This window comes from Ceratotherium simum, chromosome 8 (assembly GCF_057802395.1).
Source record: "Ceratotherium simum simum isolate JZ-2026a chromosome 8, ASM5780239v1, whole genome shotgun sequence".
Classification (NCBI taxonomy): domain Eukaryota; kingdom Metazoa; phylum Chordata; class Mammalia; order Perissodactyla; family Rhinocerotidae; genus Ceratotherium; species Ceratotherium simum.
Genome location: NC_141907.1, coordinates 4,153,053 through 4,172,549, shown reverse-complemented (window position 1 = coordinate 4,172,549; position 19,497 = coordinate 4,153,053). Strand labels below are relative to the sequence as shown.

At 45.2% G+C, this 19,497-nt stretch overlaps 1 protein-coding gene across 6 annotated transcripts in view; it reads right to left on the bottom strand.

Annotated features, from left to right (window-relative positions):
• The window catches only part of AFAP1 (actin filament associated protein 1), a 163,402-nt gene that overhangs the window by 27,900 nt on the left and 116,005 nt on the right, over positions 1 to 19,497 (bottom strand). For all 6 annotated transcript variants that reach the window (XM_087434874.1, XM_087434878.1, XM_087434879.1 and 3 more), the window contains 3 exons: positions 17,452 to 17,601; positions 8,564 to 8,775; positions 3,452 to 3,597 (listed from right to left, as the gene is read on the bottom strand). In XM_087434874.1, coding sequence (XP_087291000.1) covers positions 3,452 to 3,597; positions 8,564 to 8,775; positions 17,452 to 17,601 — 508 coding nt within the window. The remainder of the gene's footprint in view (positions 1 to 3,451; positions 3,598 to 8,563; positions 8,776 to 17,451; positions 17,602 to 19,497) is intronic.

Below are 19,497 nucleotides of genomic sequence, written 5' to 3'. Positions count from 1 at the left end.
ATCTGGGATCCGAACTGGCAAACCCCGGGCCGCCGCAGCAGAGCACGCACACTTAACCGCTTGCGCCACCGGGCCGGCCCCTACATTTCTTTAAAAAGCCACTTTAAATGTGCTTTATTTACTGCATGGTACTGAATGATTAAGAGATTCATTATAATTTTGCTGATTAGATGGAATGTTATAGGGGAAAATAATATAAACAGGTCAGTATTTGACTATGTCATCCTGATTTTCACACAAAGAACAGTGGTCAGAACAGGTAGTTTATACTTGAGAAAACCTCTAGCATTACCGGAGATTTTCTGGCAAAGTTGTACAAGATGAATTCATTTTGTCAAGGCTATTTACCTTAGTTGGGTGTAACATGGTGGCTTGATTCATAATATGGGCCAAAGTCATCTTTACTTTACTTAGCCCCGGAATTTCCTAGTCAAGCATTAAATAAATGTTCATTCTCAAATGTTCATGTTCCAAGAAGACTGCTCAAATTCCCCAGAAACACCACTTGTGTGGAAAACCTAGATGATGGTGTTCATATTAAATACGTAAATAACGGTGAAAACATCCGAGTTTATCCTCTTCACACTCAAAGGGTTTCACGGTCTTAGCACTGGCAGGTCTGCCAACAGTTGCTGGTATGTTTATTGTCACTTGCCGATTACATAATTCCATCACCAGTTTTGTTTCAATTCACCTCTCTTCAGCCCCACATCCAGACTCTCTAAGGACATGGGAAGTAGAAGCAGGAGTCAAGGGATCAGAGACATTAGAGCAGAGGACGTTTCAGACATCGTCTAGTCTGACTCCTGCATTTTCTACTCCAGGAAGCTGAGACACTGAAAGGTTAAGAATGGCTTGTCCAAAATTCCCCATTTAGTAAACACTACAGCAGAGCCAGACCTGACTTCCCTCCTCCCAGTCCAGCGCTCTTCCCCTTGTACCCCACGGCACAGCGTTAGACAAGGATCTGCACGCTCCCGTCAAGCACGGCCACACCGACTGGTTTCCGGATCATCTGGCTGCTTCTGCAGGGCAGCAGAGTCGAGGAGTCGCAGCAAGAGGAGTTGTTACGATGGAGAACACACGGTCTGCAAAGCTGAGAACAGCCACTATCTTGCCCTTTACAGAAAGAGTTGGCCAACTCCTGCTTTAGACAGCGGAGAGGGTGGAGCATGAACCAGCCATTTCCTACGTTCCCTAATTCAGTCCCATAAATCAGTGATCCTCAAACGTTTGTCTTTACATTCTTAACAATTACTGAAGACCCCCAAAAGCTTTTGTTTATGTGGGTGTGAATTATCAATATTTACTGTATTTGAAATTAAACCTCAGAAATATACTCATTTTTATTCATTTTAGAATAACAGGAAAAAATCCATCATATTAACATATTTTTAAGAAAAATAACCATATTTCCAAAATTAAAAACAAGTAGTGAGAAAAGCATGTTGAACATGTGTGTAAATGTGTTTAACATCTGGCGTAACAGAAGATAGCTGGACTCCCACACTGGCTCTACATTCAAACCACGACCAAACGCTGCCTTGTCGAAGCACCTGAGGAAAATCCAGCCTCACACAGACATGTAGTTGGAAAGCGAGGGGTATTTTAATAGCTTTTTCAGAGAGTTGTAGTTATTACGTCTGTGTTACACCACCAAAACTCGACAAGTGGCCGTTTCTCAATGATTAGTTGCAATGTAGAGTCTGAAATTCTACCAATGAACTTTTTGTCCTCTTTTACATTAGCACTCATTAGTTTATCTTGCACGTGGAATAGACCTTTGACCCACACGTGACTTTTGCATCTCTTTCAAATGTTGACATACTTCCTCACACAATATCAAAAGAATCACACTCAATATCACCACTGATCTTATCAGAAAAGTCTGTAAGTGCTGGGAAGCTGTCAGTTCACAGCTGTCAGTCAGTTCTTTTAAAACAAGATTGGTATGTGTGGAAACATTTTCTTGAACTGGGAGCATCTCCTCACTGTGACGAGGGCAAAGATAATTACAGCGGCCGTTCTTGAGGTGCGGTCCAGAGACCCCTGGGGATGTTCAAGTCCCTTTCAGGCAGTCCAGAGGTCAAAACTATTTTCATAATAATACTAGGAAATCATTTCCCTTCCTCCCTGTTGTGACATTTGCATCAATGGTGCAAAAGCAATGGTGGGTGAATAGGCTGGTGACTTGGCACGATACAAATTTTCCAAAACTCTGATTTCTGAGTGAAAGTTCAACCCGTATCACAGGCAACGATGCTGGCAATTATGTTCCTTGAGATGACAGTCTCACTTAGTTCATGTTCAAAAAATGTCTGCAAATACCGAAGTCTGAATAACCATAGTGTGTCTGTCACTGTTTTTCAAGTAAAAATGGAAAAATGAGGGGAAAAGTGTTCAGTTAGCGACTCACCAGTACAAGTGCTGTTCCTCAAAGCAACACACTAGCTCAGAAAGTGCTTATTGTCCCCCTCATCACATCACGCCAAGACTAAAAGACATACTCAAGAGGCTTAACAAAAATGTTTACTATCTGGCCCTTTCCTGTTGAAAAGGTAATTATTACCGCTTCATCGAGGGCATCTTAAGTGAAGGCAGCAATTTCTTTTACTGCACGTGTGTGGCGGTAACGAACGCCGTGATCACAGCACAGTGTGGTGCGACTACTATTTGTGCCAAGTCGCCAGCCAATTCACCCACCGTTGCTTTTGGACCGTTGATGCAAATGTCACAACAGAGAAGGTGGAAAATAATTTCCTAGTATTATTATGAAAATAGTTTTGACCTCTGGACTGCCTGAAAGGGTCTTGAATACCCCCAGGGGTCTGTGGACCGCACCTCAAGAACGGCCGCTGTAATTATCTTTGCCACCGTTACGGTGAAGAGATGCTCACAGTTCAAGAAAATGTTTCCATACATAACAATCTTTTTTTTAAAAAACTCGCAATTTAAGTTTGAGAAGTACATGACTGATAGCTTTGAAAACTCAGTCCTCACTGCAGCAATATGTAGAGTTCTTTCTGTTTCACAGAACTCTTCCCCTAATACAGGGGTCGGCAAAGTACAGCCCAAGGGCCACAACTGGCCCACTGCCTATTTTTGTAAATAAAGCTCTACTGGAACACAGCCACGCCCATTCATTTACGTCTTGTGTATGAGTGCGATGGCAGAGCTGAGCAGTTATAACAGAGAACATTTGGCCTAAAAAGCCAAAAGTATTTACTCTCGCCTTTTACAGAGAAAGTTTGCCAACCCCTGGTCTAATAGAAAACACAGAGGGTTGAAATGACAAATATTTCAGCAAAGTTTGGATTAATACAATACAAAAGGGAGAGTCTTCAGTTGTTTTCCCCCCCTGAGGCTACATGCTCAAACAAAAAGTAAAAGAATTAGGGAAAAAATACAGCTGTATAACTTTAGTGCCATTTCACACGGAAACGGATCTTACCAGAAGGTTTGCTTGGCTGTCTGAATGACATTTGCGGATGTCTCCACATCTATGTAGTCGTAGTGCAGAGCCCCGGGGTCTGTGGAGGACCCCGTCTCAGCCAGCAAGATTCCAATCCATCTGCCCATGTCTTCAGAAGAAGAGGCCTGTTGAGGTGAAGAGAAAAGAAGTACATTTCCTCTAAGTAATGGTAAAGAGCTTGAACATTTCCCTCTGTCAATAAAGAGAAGACATGAGAGGAAAGGTGGTGAATCGTGAAGTACAGAAGGAGGATAAAGGAGAAAGAAGGCACAGCCACCGCCCGAGTGATGGGATTAACACCACACTCACAGGAGCCTTAATGAGGAGGTTACATAATGACCATACCCAGGGAAATAAAAATCTGAGGGCCTAAAAGGCCTTCCAATTATTTGGGGGAAAGGCACTAGGGCATAAGACATGGAAATAAATGTGATTAGTTAAATCTCAGCTAAAGAAGTTGTTTAGAAAACCTCCTTAATTTGGCAACAAAATTGGCCAGAAAAAGGAGTCCCCCCAACCGTGGCTGGCCTAACCTGGGAAACGCATCAGGCCTGTGCCTCTGTGGGTCTCCAACTTTGGTCACCACTCACCTTTGTTTTGGCCTCCTAAATGGGCCTGAAATGGCAACTTTATCTCCCTTGGTTAGATGGTACAAAAATTAACTTGCTTTTGTACTAGCTGTGTTTATATAGGTGTAATAACGTTTATAATCATTGGGCTGCTTTGTGCACAGTACTCTTTAAGATGTTTGAAATGTTCCTCCACCCCAAATTGACCTGCTTCATTTGCAAATCTGAAATATATCATTAAGATTCTGTTCATTAAATTTTTATGCCATCCTTGTTATGTGATTTAGAAAATCAATTACATTACATTTATAATGGTATTTTAAATGTCGAAATACATTTGATTAATCAATATGCAAATAATTTTAAAGTTTAGGGGAAACTAGGCTATCAAATGTATGAGCTAACTGAATGTCGAAGAGAAAACAAATTTATTTTTTGTAAAAATTACAAATTTTTATATAAAGAAAAATCTGTAAGTTTAGCTTAAAAACATAAAGAAAATTGGGTTTTATCATTACAACCTTGACAAGTTGAACACTGATCAGAATACAGTAAGTGTAAATAGTCCAAGAGCCACAAACAAGGGAGAAGTTGTTTTACATGTGTTGATAAAATTGGCTAGCAATACTGTACAAGTAACAAACCATTCCTAACCCACATGGAATGAGGCCATCAGGACAAAGGGAATGGATTCCAACTATGTGCCTGCCAGAGAGTAATAATGTAACCAGTGTTTGCTACATTAACATGAATGGATTTGAATACTTGGATTAAAAAAAAATCACAAATGTGCTCTCTTCACTGGTCTTTTGTCCTCCCTAAAACAAAATCTATATTAAGAATGTATCTATGACTGAATTGATATTTATGTATCTATAACTATTTTATCTAAGCATGTTTTAAAGTATTTTAACACAATATGTAAGATGTGATTGATAGAATTACACTAGAGTTTATTAATTGTTTTCTTCATAGTTCACTTTAAGAAATTTCCTCATAGTTTTTTTTTAAATAATCCTATGGTGTTGGACTGAAATTAGAGGTATTAGTTATGATCTCGTGGCTTTTAATATAGAAATACAGATGTGGGTGTATACACACATGTATATAAACACTTATAAATACACGTCATGTGTATAACATATAAACACCTGTGAATACGTGTATGTGCATGCACACACACACATCTATGTCCCATGTTTGACTACTGGAAAAGCCCAGAAGCAATAACACCCCAGTGACTATGATCATGCCTTCTGCCTAGATCCTGGTTTCCAAATACCATCATCCAGCAGGAGGAATCCACTAAGAGCTCTTTGGAGAAATGGCTGACTCCAAGAGGCCTGGGACAGGGAAAAGTATAAGATAAGCCTGGAACATCTTATTGTATCACAATATAAGAAAAGTGCTCAAAGAATGATGGGGGCCATGGTCTCTTTATTACAGGAACATAGCAAAGGATACAAGAGCCAGATCCAAGGGCCTTTTGCTGACCAAATCCGATAATTTGACCAAAATATATCATGACAATAAAGGATTATAATCATTGATTAAAATAATAACCTATGAATCCCCGCTGATTCATAAATGAATGAATAATTAATTAAATGGGAGGAAAGGAAAATCTTCCTTATAGTAGACGCTAACTTAAGTGTAGAAGGAATGGTGGAATTAGAATGTCCCCATTCAGCAACTGTCATTATAATGATTGTTCCAGGCAAGAGTCACTAAGGGATGCTGAAATTAGTGGGTGAAATTGTGAGTGATAACAGGATACTTACATAATCTCCAGGTATCTCCCCACATGACGCTTATTAAAGACAAAGGGAAAACACAGTAACTTTGCAGTGGGGAAGCTGTGCAGACACCCTACCCAAGGGATCAGAGTTAACATCACTAGGAGTGGGACAGCCTGACAGGTATGCCTGCTGATGTGAGGCACTGCAAACACACTGCTGCTGCCTCCCTCGGGCTCCTGCCAAGGATGCCCACCCGGATTCTAACTGTAAGGACACAGCAGACATCCCAAACAGAGGGACCTTCTGCACAATAACTGGTCTGTACCCTTCACAAGGATCAATGTCATAAAACCAGACAGAGAAAGCTAAAGAGAACTGCAGCTGAATGCAAAATGTGACCTGGGATTTCCTTCTGCTCACAAGCGACATCATTGGGCAAATCTGATTAAGATCTATGAATCAGATAATAGTATTATATGAATGTTAATTTCCTGATTTTGATAATTATCCTGTGGTTTTGGTAAGGGAACGCTCTTGTGTTTAGCAAATACCCATTGAAGTATTTAGGGAGAAGGGGCAACATGTCTGTAAAAGATTCTGAAAAACTTGATACAGAGAGAGAGAAACAGAGACAGAGAGAGCACACAAGAGATATCGAACACGGTAAAATGTTAATATTTGGGGAATACGAGTGATGGACATATGAGAATTCTTTTTACTATTCTCTCAACTTTTCTATAATTCTGAAATTATCTCAAAACAAAGTTAAAATAAAATGATCTTAGAAAACGTACAGATTACAATGTTATTGGCTGGCTCAGTGCATCTCATTACTGATTAAGGCAGAACTCTGCTTATGTCGAATGCTGTGTGGTCTTTTTTGTTTGTGTGTGTGTTTGTTTGATGTAATGACTGGAATATGGAAGAAGGACTTCAACAAAGCTTGCTTAAGTCACTTTTACACTTACAAAAAACTTGTCTGAACATCGAATGATACTGGTTCAATCTCAAATCCTGCTGTGATTCAGGGAACCGAGCAGAGCTCTAAGCATTGCAGAAGGCAGTGAACCCCACCACTCCCTCAAGGATTGAGGCGGCACCGACAACACTGGGAGCAAAGGCAGGACAGGACACTTCCTCGCCAAGCCCCTCCCTATCTCTGCCCTACGCCAGCCTCGGGGTTCCTCTCAGACTCCAGCCTCAGCCCCTCACTCTCCACTCCTGTGTCCAGCGTGCAAGTTCACGCCTTCTCTCTCGGGCGCGCCCGCTCTCAGATCTGCTGCCAGAGCTCTCTCGTTGTTTTCTATCAGGAGCACAGTTTCTTACCTACACTTTCAGCTTTCCTGCACTGCCATGCCCCCCGAGAGTTTTCAGCCCACAGAAAGGCTTATAAAGCACCCTGGTTCCAGTCCACTGCTCACATTTTACAGATGAATAAAGAAGCCGAGAGAGAAACAAAGGTTTGGTGTGATCAAAGTGTGCGACAGAACTACGACCGGGACCCAGATCTCCTGACTCCAACCTGGCCTGTGTCTTGCTGCGAAGTCACATGCTCCAAAGCCAGCACCTCGGGAGGAGCGGTCAGTCCTGCTGACCGTGATCACAATCTACTCGGGGACGAGCCCTGCGGGAGGAAGAAGCATATTGCCAACCTTTTTTTGCTGGCAACAAAAAAAGGAGTTTCTCTGAAAATAGTCTCTGAAGCAAATTCCTATCGCCTACCATGACCTTCTGGATTGCCTGCCTGGGCCCACTCGATCCTGGTCACAGCCCCATGCTCGTTCCTCCACTGATCAGTATCACTACACCCAGTTAGAATTTGGCTCCACGTCTGATTAATTTAGAACACACATCAGCCACTCCACCAAAGCTAATACATCCTCATTTCTATCAACTATGCAGCATAAATATGCTTACGTGTCCTCTGGAAATTCTACAATCTGATATTTGTGTAGACGTGGATATATGTTTGCATGTGTGTCTCTCTGCATCTTAATCATGACAATGCTAAGTGGAAAAAAAAGACAAAGGAAAAAAGGTCTGAATTAGTATTGAGTAGAAAATAATAATATAACAGATGAAAAATAAACATTAAAACTTTCAAAAATAAAAGTTTTAAGTATGAAGCTAAGAAATTAGTTTTAATCGCCGTTTTCTGCTTTAGTGAATACGAAGTTCTAGTAAAGCAGCCAAACAAATAATAAAATGCACGCAAAGCCAAGGGCTCTTAAAAACCAAAGGTGTTCTTTTGGTTTCCATGTAATCTGGTTCACTGGCCACTGTCTGTAAGGCAACTAGTTGGTCTATAAACACCTGTTCCATAAAGAAGTCAAGAACATTTTGAAGGACGAGTTAAAGGAAACACTGCCACTTCAAAGGTAGACTATATTAGGGAAAAAGGTTTTACTGGAAATTTTAAAATAAGTTATTTTCTGGCCACTCTTAAAAAGCAATCTACTGTATGGAATTATGTATTCAATTTTCACACAAACACGTACAGAGAGGAAATGCAGCAAGGAGGTAATCTGGCAGACAAGCCTGACACGTACAATTTAGTAAAAACGGGCGCTGTGCTGTCTGCACTGTCAGAACCCCGCAGAACGAGGAGGCGCGAGAAGCAAAGCAGAGACTAACACGATGGGCAAAGTGAGGGAAAGCACACCACTCAGAACAGAGGTGTTCTTGGCCAGGTGTGAAGAATTCAGAGCGCGGAGTCAGCAGTGGCTTCCAGAGGGAGAATCACCACCTGAAGCCGTGAGGGGTGGCCTCGGGCGACACCCTACCTCCAGCACAGCAACCTCCTGTCCATTGCGAAGCAGCCGGAACGTCAGGGGGTGTTTGGAATCCAGTCCCGGGATCACCTCACAGCCCCGGAGAGGAATAGAGACGATATGGGTCTTGAGATCGGTCCTGTCCTTGTGGAAAATGAGCTTATTATCCTTCACTCGGCACCAGCGCTCCCGCCAGCGGTTGTTGGAGAGCACATTCAGGTAGCCTACAACGAGACAAAGGCCGATCTGAGAATCTCAAGAAAAGACAAGGTGCTGGTGAAGACGACTGATGGATCCAGGTTTAGAGTCTCATTAGAGGAGCCAGTGAAGGCAGCACGTATGAAACAAATCCCTCAGACACCACATTTTTTAATGCAAATTCATATCAACAAGAAGAGCCACCACTACAATATGGCTAATTTTCAAATAAGCTTTCAGGGTTTTTCATAAGACAGCACAGACCATAGCAGAAGCCCCTAATGTAACACTGAGACGGGGAAAGGCAGAACCGAGAACTGTCTCTGGAGCAGCAGGCAGCGCAGCAGCAGGAGGCAGCTGTCACCCGGCATCCGGGATTAACGTCTCTGGCGACTCACAAGTTCCAGGAACTCCATGCTCCGCGAACATCCCCCTCCCCTTGCCCAAACACCCCCTCCCCTTGCCTAGCCAATCAGCGGTCTGATCATGAGCTTGGCGCCTGGCCTGCAGGAGATGGCGGCCTGGCCTGGAGACTGACCAGTCCCCAGCTGCCAACCCGACTCCCCACTTCAAACTGACCAATCCCCAGCTGCCCACTTCAACCACTATAAATCAGCACCCAGACTGCCACTCGGGGCTGGTCGGTCAGTTTCTACCCAGTCAGCCTGGCCCGATTTCCTTCCTCAGTTTCTTTCTAATCAGCCTGGCTTCTGTCTCTCAATAAACTTGCATAATATCTCCTGATCTGCTCTTGAATTCTTTCCTGCATGAGGTAAAGAACCCACACCAAGGGCCGGGTGTCACCCGGGACCTCAGTCCCACCCAGCCTGGTACCAACGTGATGTGTAATGTGTGCTAAGAACCAGTTACCAGACGTTTCACATTTCTGTGGGAATCTGGAGTTGGCCTGGAGTATGTAAAGGTCACTAAGCCACCGGTGTTTGGATGGCGAGAAGGAAATGAGGACACGAAACCGTCCTCAAATCACACAGAAAAGGATGTAGATTCATTGTGAGAAGCTGTGAATGACACAACTAGGGCAAAAGTTACAGAAAGGCAGATTCTGGCTTCACATGAGGAAAAAACTCTCCCAAAACGAAAGCTTTCCAAGGAATAGGAGGCCTTGGGAGGTGACAAGTATCCCACCACTGAAAGTATTCCCGCAAATGATGGAAGGTCCTTGGTATGAGAGTCCTACCCAGAGGCCAAAGATGCACTCAGTGACCTTCAGCCCACATGAGTTCTAAACTCCTGAGTCTGAATGTGTATGAAATTTCGTCATTCATCTCTCTGATGCTACATGATATCTTCAGTATATTAAAGATATATACATATATTCACATGTGATGGTAATACAGGAAGAATTAACCTCATTTTATTTTTTTATTATTATTATTTTTTTTGTGAGGAAGATCAGCCCTGAGCTAACATCCATGCTAATCCTCCTCTTTTTGCTGAGGAAGACCGGCTCTGAGCTAACATCTATTGCCAATCCTCCTCCTTTTTTTCCCCAAAGCCCCACTAGATAGTTGTATGTCGTAGTTGCACATCCTTCTAGTTGCTGTATGCAGGACGCGGCCGCAGCATGGCCGGAGAAGCGGTGCGTCGGTGCACGCCTGGGATCCGAACCCAGGCCGCCAGTAGCGGAGCGCGCACACTTAACCGCCAAGCCACGGGGCCAGCCCTAACCTCATTTTAAAAAAAGGAAATCTCTTCAAATACAAGAAACTGATGACTTTCATTTGTCATAAACATAAAGCATATTTTTCTAGAAATAACAAGGCATGAGAAATAGATTTCACAGGGTGGCTGTGACTTGTAACCACTCCATAATGCTAGTGAATTACCGCCCCCCTCCTTTAAGATTTAGAAAGTAACTTAACATAAAACGCGGTCAAAAAGGAAGAAATGAAACAAGGACTCCTTAAGTCATTCAGCTGCTCTTTCAATTCGTTTACACGTGAGGCTCAAAAAGAAAACAAAATAAATTCTTTCCAGTCATGATTTTTAAAAATGCCTTTCCAAAAGGGTTTTGACAGAGGTTTTTACTTATTTATGTTAAGTCTTACACACTTTATTAGCGATGGATAAATGCTATAAAGACAACAAAACAAAACAAAACACTCAAATAGGTATGTTACAGGGCCCAGAATGATGCTTTATATATTACATATAAATAGCTGCTCAACGAATTTACTAGGTAAACACTTATAACGTTTAAATTTTCATTTGGCTAAATGTGACATAAGTTCTACCAATATACCCTAAACAAAAGGGTATACACTGGTTCTTCTGGAACTGAAGCTTTCGTTTGGGGCGTGAGTTGCTGTACTTGTGCAATAACAGAGAAGGTGGAGAAACAAGCCCGCCGCCCTGGTGCCTGGGATGGAGTGCCTGGAATTGCACACACTCAGGAGGGACTGGAGGGAGGGAAGAGAAGCGGAGCGGCAGACTAGGGCTCGAGGGTTCATGTGACGAAGGAGGAGGCTTGCTCGTTACAGGAACGTCTCGTTCAACACCACCCGGCAAAGCCTGGCCTGAGGTGCTTTTGAGAGTTAAAGATGGCAGATAAAAAGCTGTTATTCTGAACACAGCTGTGGAGCTCACATTATGATTTTCATTCTGTAAAATACTATTTGGAAATGACATAGTTCTGATACATTTATTCTTGGGGGAAAAAAGAAAGCTCTAGTTAAAAACATATAGTCAACTATAATATCTGAACATCTGAGTAATGGCTATCCGAACTATTTAACAGTTATGACTCTAGTACCATCTATAAGTAATTAATCATGCTGAAAGCCCACTTTTTTGGACTTTTATGGAATGACTGCTGACTGCATCCATCCTAACCAGTCTCCGAGCATGAATCGACACATGTGGCCTAGAGACAACGTGGCGGTGTACCTAAAAAGAACGGAAGACACGGAACTGCTCTTGAGTAACTTGATCTCCGTGGGCACACAGGTCAATACAGAAAACAATCTCCGCAGAGCAGCACTGAGCTCTAGGGTCCCGAGCGGAGCCGGCAGAGGGAAGCCTACGTGTTGTCTGGAGGGGTGCCGTGGGCGAGGCGCTCCTCAGCGGGGCCCTGAGCAGTGGGGGCATTTCCATAGCCTGCAGAAGGAAGGAGATCTCACTGGAGAAGGGCAGCAGAAGGAACGAAGACTGAAACATCCAGTGACCTGATTACAGAAACCTCGGAAACTATCGTGGGGACCTGGCCCTGACGCAGAAGATGACAGGGACCTGTGATGGGGAAGTAAGATGCCACAACATTTCTTGAGGAATTTAAGCAATAAGCAGAAGACCTAACGGCACATCTGCCTCAATAACAGTGACCATATTCCTCTAAACTTCCACACGACTTTCTAGTTTTAGAATCACCACATGGTGTACTCCTCAAGTGCACTGCCGTGCAGCACAGGGGACAGCAGTACCCGAGTCCGCTCCACAACCAAGTGGACGGCACACCTCCTGAAGAGGTGAAGGGACTAGCAGGGTGCTTTCTTCCCTGACCGGATCTGGCCAGGAGTCACCAAGTGCTATGAATTTCCTGACATTTGAGTCATAAAAGGAATGATTATATTGGACAGATTCACATTTTATCTAGAGCATGACTTCATATGAAATTACCAAATTTTAACGGCTTCCTCAGATTTATTTACAGTTCCCAAAAGGGAAAAGCAAGGAGAGAGGCACAGTGGATAACAGCCTGTTTCTACAGCCAACTCGACAGTAACATGTTCACTCCTGGCAGCTTCCGCTCCTGCCAGGCTCACTGCCCTCCACTCTTCTCAAAAGGGGGTGGCCTAAAGTTCCTGTTTTCTGCGTAGAGAACACGGAGATGAGGGAGAGGCCACGCAGGGAAACGGCAGACAACCCATCTAACGAATGTGGAGGCAGAGGGCAGGGCCCGTGTCCCCTAATATTCTCCCAACCCCACACCTCTAGTCCAGCTGGTGGAGTCAGAGCTGACACAGGAGCCCAGTCATCCCCACGACCCCTCCAGCTGGAGCAGACACCCACCACCAGGTGGTGCCGAAGTGCAACCAAGCCTAGCGGGACTGGGATCCCTCCGCAAGAACATGGCTGACCAGGTTCAAGGCTCACCTGGCTCATTTCAATGAATTGCATACCAAGGCAATTCCATGTGTAATTTGCTTTTTTTTTTTTGAATCCTACTTATCACATTATGATGGGATATTACTGTGCCTTAACAATTTGGGCATTCCAGTTTGATGTTTTGAGATTATTTTTACTCTGAATTCTAAAGAAAGAACTCTAAGGTTTCTTACAAAACCAATGCAAGAGTGCACGAGGTTTCATGAGAACTATGAAACTAACTTGATAGCCCTGAGATGAAACAAACAAAACCACAGGAGGAGGGGACAAACAGACGCTTCCACATTCAGCTGTTGGGGTATCCGGCCTCCTTCAGTGCCAGGTGGCTCTCAGACCCAAGCAGCTGCAGAAGAGCAGGCAGGGGCAGCCTGGCATGAGCGGGCCCAAGCGTCCACCAATTTCTTCTCTTTAGGACGAGCAAGAGTGGGGTGTGCCTGAGAGGCTCCTGTGTTTTGGTCGCAGTTTTGAGAGGAGTTTGATCCCAGTGAATGCTCGTTTCATCTTGGAAAGTTTGGTCTGTAATCAGCTGAGAGGAGATGCCTGGGAAAGGGGCATCGAGCAGCGGCAAAGCAGTGTGGTGGGGGAGGGGACACCAAGAGTGGAGACACTGCCAGCAGCTGGTCCCAGGCCTGCTGACGCCAAAACACCTCCCTTCCCACCGTGGGCACGTCTCCTCTGACAGGCACACGCGCCAAGAATCCTGCATGCCGACACCCCTGCATGAAGAACACTTCCTTCCCTCGATTAAATGTCACCTCATCTTGATGGGGCGGATTCTGATAGAGCGAGAGGTACGTAACTGTCCTGTACGTGCACGAGGAAATCCTACTGTTGAAGACTTCACCAAGTCACAGAACACTAGAGCTCGAAGGGACCCCAGAATATCAGGAAGCCCTTCAAACTCACTTAGGCTGTCCTGACTTCACACAGCCCTCCATCCTAGCACCTGGGGACCTCTCCTTTCTCTCAGCTTCTATACTCCTTATCATCTGTGCCACTCACCTTACGTTGCTGTGGACATGTCTGGTTGTTTAGGTGTTTTACAAAGAAAAGCAGGCCAGGAAGACAAATGAATAATGCTAGTGACCATTTACTGAGCAGAAATTACGAGCTACACATTGAGCTTAGGGTTTCATGTATTTTATCTTCAATTTTTAGAAAACAAAGCAATTTAAGTATTGACCCCTTTTCATAGATGAAAAATCTGAGGCTCAGAAAGGGTATGCAATTTGCTTAAGGTAATTCATTCAGTCAACAGGTCTCCATTGAGTTGCTACTATCTGCCAGGCTCTGCTAGGTACTGGGGACACAACTGGCGAGGGAATTAGACCTGAATCTTAATCCAGTAATGTAAGAGAAAAAGTTGGAAAATTAAGTTGAAACAAGATTATTAGAGGCCCTGAATTGAGCAGCAGGAGAGACCTTGTTTAACAGAGGATGATACGATTAGTTTCAAGGTTTCAGAACTTCCATCTGGTGGCCCGGAGGCATACAGACTAAAAGGCAGGCCAGTCAAGAGTCTTGAGTACCAGTCCAAACAACAGATAGAAATGGGGATAAAGAAGAGAGGAAAAAACTGAAATGCATTCCTTGATAACAACAGCTGAATTTATAAAGTGACAATATTTTCAGGACTTGTAAGCACCAGAGAAGGGCAAATAAAGGGTCCTTCTTTGCTTAGAGGTCTGTGTATGTCCCAGACCACCTCCTCCAGTGCCCATCTGCAGAGCAGACCCAGCTGATGCTAACCGTACCACTGCGCAGCCTCAGGAGAGGAAGGACACAGGGCAGTGACGAGTGGTCGCAGGGCTGGCTTCAGCTCCTCCCTCTCCCTCACCTGTGGAGCACCTGTAGAAAGCCACCTTCTACCCATCCCCTGGCATTTTTATTATGCATCCAGAAGCCCAGCCGAGCAGGCTGCATTTCCCAGGAGAGCTGGGATCTGCACTGGCTCTCAGTTGCCCTTGGGAGCTCTTCTGTGGGCTGAGCTGCCCCTTCCGGCCCATCCTGCTCTGCACCTCCCCTCCCCGCAGCGCAAGGGTAGCAGCCGTAGGGACTCCACTTGGCAGGACGGGGGTCTTGGGCCTTTATCCAGCTCCTTTTTCTGTCTGAAACTTTGCAGCTGTACTAAAGTAATCGAAAATAGTCATTTCCCCCCTTTATTTCTCTACAGACTCCTCCCCGTCACCTTGTCCCAGCAAAGAACTAGAGGACAATTTTAAAATGTTACAGACAGAGGATGTTCTCTCAATAGAGGCAAAAGATGCCCGCTAAGCAGTCTGATAGAAATCCACATGTGCATAATTACAGGTAGATACACCACTCCTTGCTCTCTGAATGAGGAACTGTGTTTCCAAGAAAGTGCCCAACAGGATTTACTGCAGTGTCTGATCACAACACAAATAAAGCTGTTTAGTAGGAGTTATGAATGGGGTGAGTCCTTGGGGACATGAAGGGATGTGGAAAAGGCACATGCTACAGGGAGTCCACAGAGTTGGGTCAGCAGACCGGGTCTGCCCTCAGCTGGCTGTGGGCCTCAGAGCAAGACACACACCTTCCTGACTTTCATGTTCTCCTTTGTAAAACGAGGCTTCTAGACCACAGACTTCAAGCTGCCTTCCACATGAAGGTTTAATTGTTTTTCATGAAAGAATCTCTATTTCCTCCACTGACCTAGAGCAGTTTTAAAAACAAAAACAAAGCTAAAAAGTAGTTCACCTTTTGTTGGATGATTCCCTCTTCCCATTTTTAATCCCTAACTCCTATCTCCTCTCCAGGGCGAATGCAAGAGGGCAGACAATCCCACAGCACCAAGTGCTGTTTGTTGCTCCAAGAAAGGCAGAAGCCAAGAGGAAACAGCACCATGGCATCAACAAATTCATCTTTCCCTCTGCCCCTCCAAGCTAAAACTCTGCTTCACCTGGTTTAATTTCTGCCAGGGAGTGGTTCTTTCCTTTTGATTACGAAAGGAAAGTAGGGCAGTGGAAAGAACATCAGTCAGCCCACTTCTGTGCCCCAGCTGCCATCTGACTAGGGACAAGATCAGGGACCTCTGAGTGCACAGGGCCCCTAGGTGCTTGGTCTCCTTTTGGTGTCATCACCTTCCCTCCTAACTCAACCTACAGGCAGCCCCTTCAGTGGGACCTCTCCAAGATGACACCCTCAACCAGGGCCTTCACCGCTGTCTGCCCAGCCGACCTGCATTCCACGTGCACTTCTGCACAACCACCCAGGGTTGCCAAGGGTTGACGGAGGACATCGCTGTGTTTTTTTGTACTTTTGTCCACCAAAAGCTCTATCATGGAACTTCCTAGAATCAGAACTGTGAGAGCTAGAAAGAGGCTAAGAATCCACCTTGCTTTCCCCTCCAGGTGCAGCACAAAGCTGGCTCCTCCCAGCCCGGCCCTTTGCAGTCTACCCCTCCCCCCAGCCACCACAGCTCTGTCTCTTCCTCCTTTCCTTTGAGCACAAGCTCACAGCCTGGGACATGATATCTGCTCAATAAAGTCATCTTCGTGTGTATGGCTCAACTTAGGCACTACTGGGCAGCATCTAAATGAGGTATCTTTTGGTATCCTCCAAATGAAACCCAAGACCTTGGACAGGACGAATACTCATTGAGAGAGAGAAAGACAGAGAGGTAAACTGAGTGATGCTACAAATAAAAGAAATTCTGAGATTTACATCAATGCCAAGCTGAATGTGCAGCTGTAGTATACAAGGAACATTACAGCCCATTTTTAATTTTTAAAAAAAGGTAAATATCCATCTTTCAACTTCTAAAGTTTTTCTCCTTAAAAGAGCTGCATGGTTTTTCCAAAACTGCTTGCATAGGAAACATCATACGTAAAATCTCACTTACCCACAGAGGCTGTCCCTGACAGTTGCTCGGTCTCTCCTAGGTCCCTGTCAGACTCTCTCACCGTAGTGATCAGAGTTAGTTATCACATTTAATCTGTGGCATTCCTTGCTCCAGACCCATCTTTTGCTACGAGACTGGAAGTGCCAGGAGGCAGAGAGCATCCTGGTCACCACCGCATACCACGTGCTAACACAGGCCTGACAAATAGCAGCTGCTCAGAAAACACTCATTGGGTGACAGATTGAGGAGCGGAGACAGTCAATCAGTTATGCTGGATTTGAAACTTAAGTTTGAGAAATGGAGCATTACAAGAGAGTTTAGTTTTATTACTTTAGCCCAAGGGAAAGACTGATCTTAATTCCATAAATGCTCTGCTGTACTTTGTATGCCACCTCCACTTGCCAATGCACATGCATACATTCTGGTTTAAAAATGCTTTAAAGGAATTCAGGAGAACTTCGTGGGATCAAAGACAGAATTTGTTTTTCATCTTGAAAGACCCCAGAGATCATCTCAAACCCCTGCAAAGCCTTTTACTAATAAGCAGTAAACGCGTAAAAATGTAATATATTTCCCACAATTCAAATGATCACAAACCCATTTCAAAAGAGCCCAAATTAATGAGACCGAGATGAACAAGATAAGAGGCCACTCCAGGAGAGAGTAACACCGTGCTTGGTGAGCATCGCTCCTGTCTGGTAAATCCTCGTCTTACCACAAGTGGGAACGTCTTCCTCAGCGGAGGAGGTCTGCTCATCTGTGGATGGCTTTTTCTTTCCCAAACCGATGATCTTGGTGATTTTTTTCCCAGTGACTTTAGATACAGTTCCCTTGGCCTCTGATTTGGAACTTTTTTTCCTCTTAACTGTCAAAAATAATGACAACAACAAAAAAGCATGTTATAATTATGGACTTTAATTGAAAAAAACATCAAAATAAAGCATACGTCACAACCAATTTTCTTTCCCCCAATTTTTACTTATTGATCGCCTGCTGTGTGCCAGCTATTGGTTAGACACTAGAGAACAGACCAGAAAACAGAGATGTTCTTAGGAAGCTTGCATTCTAGACTAGGCTGAGAACACACACGTGCTCACAGGTACACACGCATGCACGCACACCAAGGTCAAATGGGCGGCAAGGCGTCTGCAGAGATGAAAGGCGTGTCAGGTGGTAGAGTGACCGGGTGGTCCGAGAAAGCCTCTTGCAGGGCTCGACTTTAAGTGGAGAGCTAAACACTAAGGAAGCAGCTGTGCAGACACCAGAGGGAAGAGCCGTCCAGGCCAGAAGAGCATCAGCTAATGCAAAGGCTGTGACCCTGGAGAAGCCAGACGAGTCTGAGGAACAGAAGGCAGGCTAGTGGGGCCACGGCCTGGTCGGCTGGGGAGGGGATGAGGTGATTGAAAGAGGGAAGGCGGTCTCCCTCAGTGAGCCCTCCACCAGACCTCTCCCCGGTCCATTAGACACACATGCGATTCTGCCCTATCCAGAGCTATCAGACCAGCAGCCTGCCTTCCAGCCAATTATGTCCTGTTTAGCCTGCGAAGTGTTAAATTATGAATTCATTGTCAATACATAAAATTCATAAAACTTTTGCATAAAAATGATCTGGCTTCCTCTGGAAAACTGGAAGATCTGGTAACTCTGGACCCACATCTGGGCAAGCAACGGCGGGCAGGGTCAGAGAAACAGCATCCATGTGCATGGACCTACATGCCCAGCTTATGACGGTCCTCACCACTGCCTACCACAGCCCCGTGGCAGAGACTGAGCGCCAGCCGCCAGCTGCTCTCCTGTATCTGGCCCAACTCAGCCACCTGCACTCTCTCCAGCCCCTGCAGGCTTTGTCTGCGACCTGCCATGAATTACAGGGGTGGGATCGTGCAAAGAATCAGAATGCACATGTGAGAATAAATACATCCAGGACTAAGGGACAAGACTCTTCCCGGCAGAGCACCTCTCAGAAGACGGGACCTGTCTGCTCATCCAATCAGCTGAGGGCTCTTATGTGCCTGGCGCTCGAGCCAAGGGTAAAAAGTACCTTTCCAGAGCCTCACAGGACACTGAGCCGCCAGGGGGTCAAGTATAGCTTTGTTAGGCGTGGGATGTGCTGGGAGAGCCCCGAGGGACTCCACAGCACCCCCAACAACCCATCCCAGTCATCTCCAGGATGACCCCTCAACTCTCTGTCTATAACCCCTAGGGGTCACAAACCCTTTTGAAAATGTAATGAAGGTCAAGAATTCCTTGCCCTCCTCCTCCCACCACAAACACAAGAACACACACACACAAAACATTACACAGGATCACTTCAGAGAAAGAGGATCAGGGGCGTGAGGTATAAACTATGGGCCTAATCCCTAAACTCTCCCTCTAAAAACGTATACACTCACACATGCATTTCCTCTTCCTTCCCCCACGTCTGCCTCTCTGGGGGGCAGGGAAATGGTCCCCTCCTCTATTTCCACTCTGCCACCACACCACGCCCAGCTGAACAACACCACGTGACATCAGCCGGCACGTCGCCCTGCCTCATCTCTGCTCCCCTGCTCCCCTCACCCAACCCCATGGACTCAGTGACATCAGCCGGCACGTCGCCCTGCCTCATCTCTGCTCCCCTGCTCCCCTCACCCAACCCCATGGACTCAGTGACATCAGCCGGCACGTCGCCCTGCCTCATCTCTGCTCCCCTGCTCCCCTCACCCAACCCCATGGACTCAGTGACATCAGCCGCACGTCGCCCTGCCTCATCTCTGCTCCC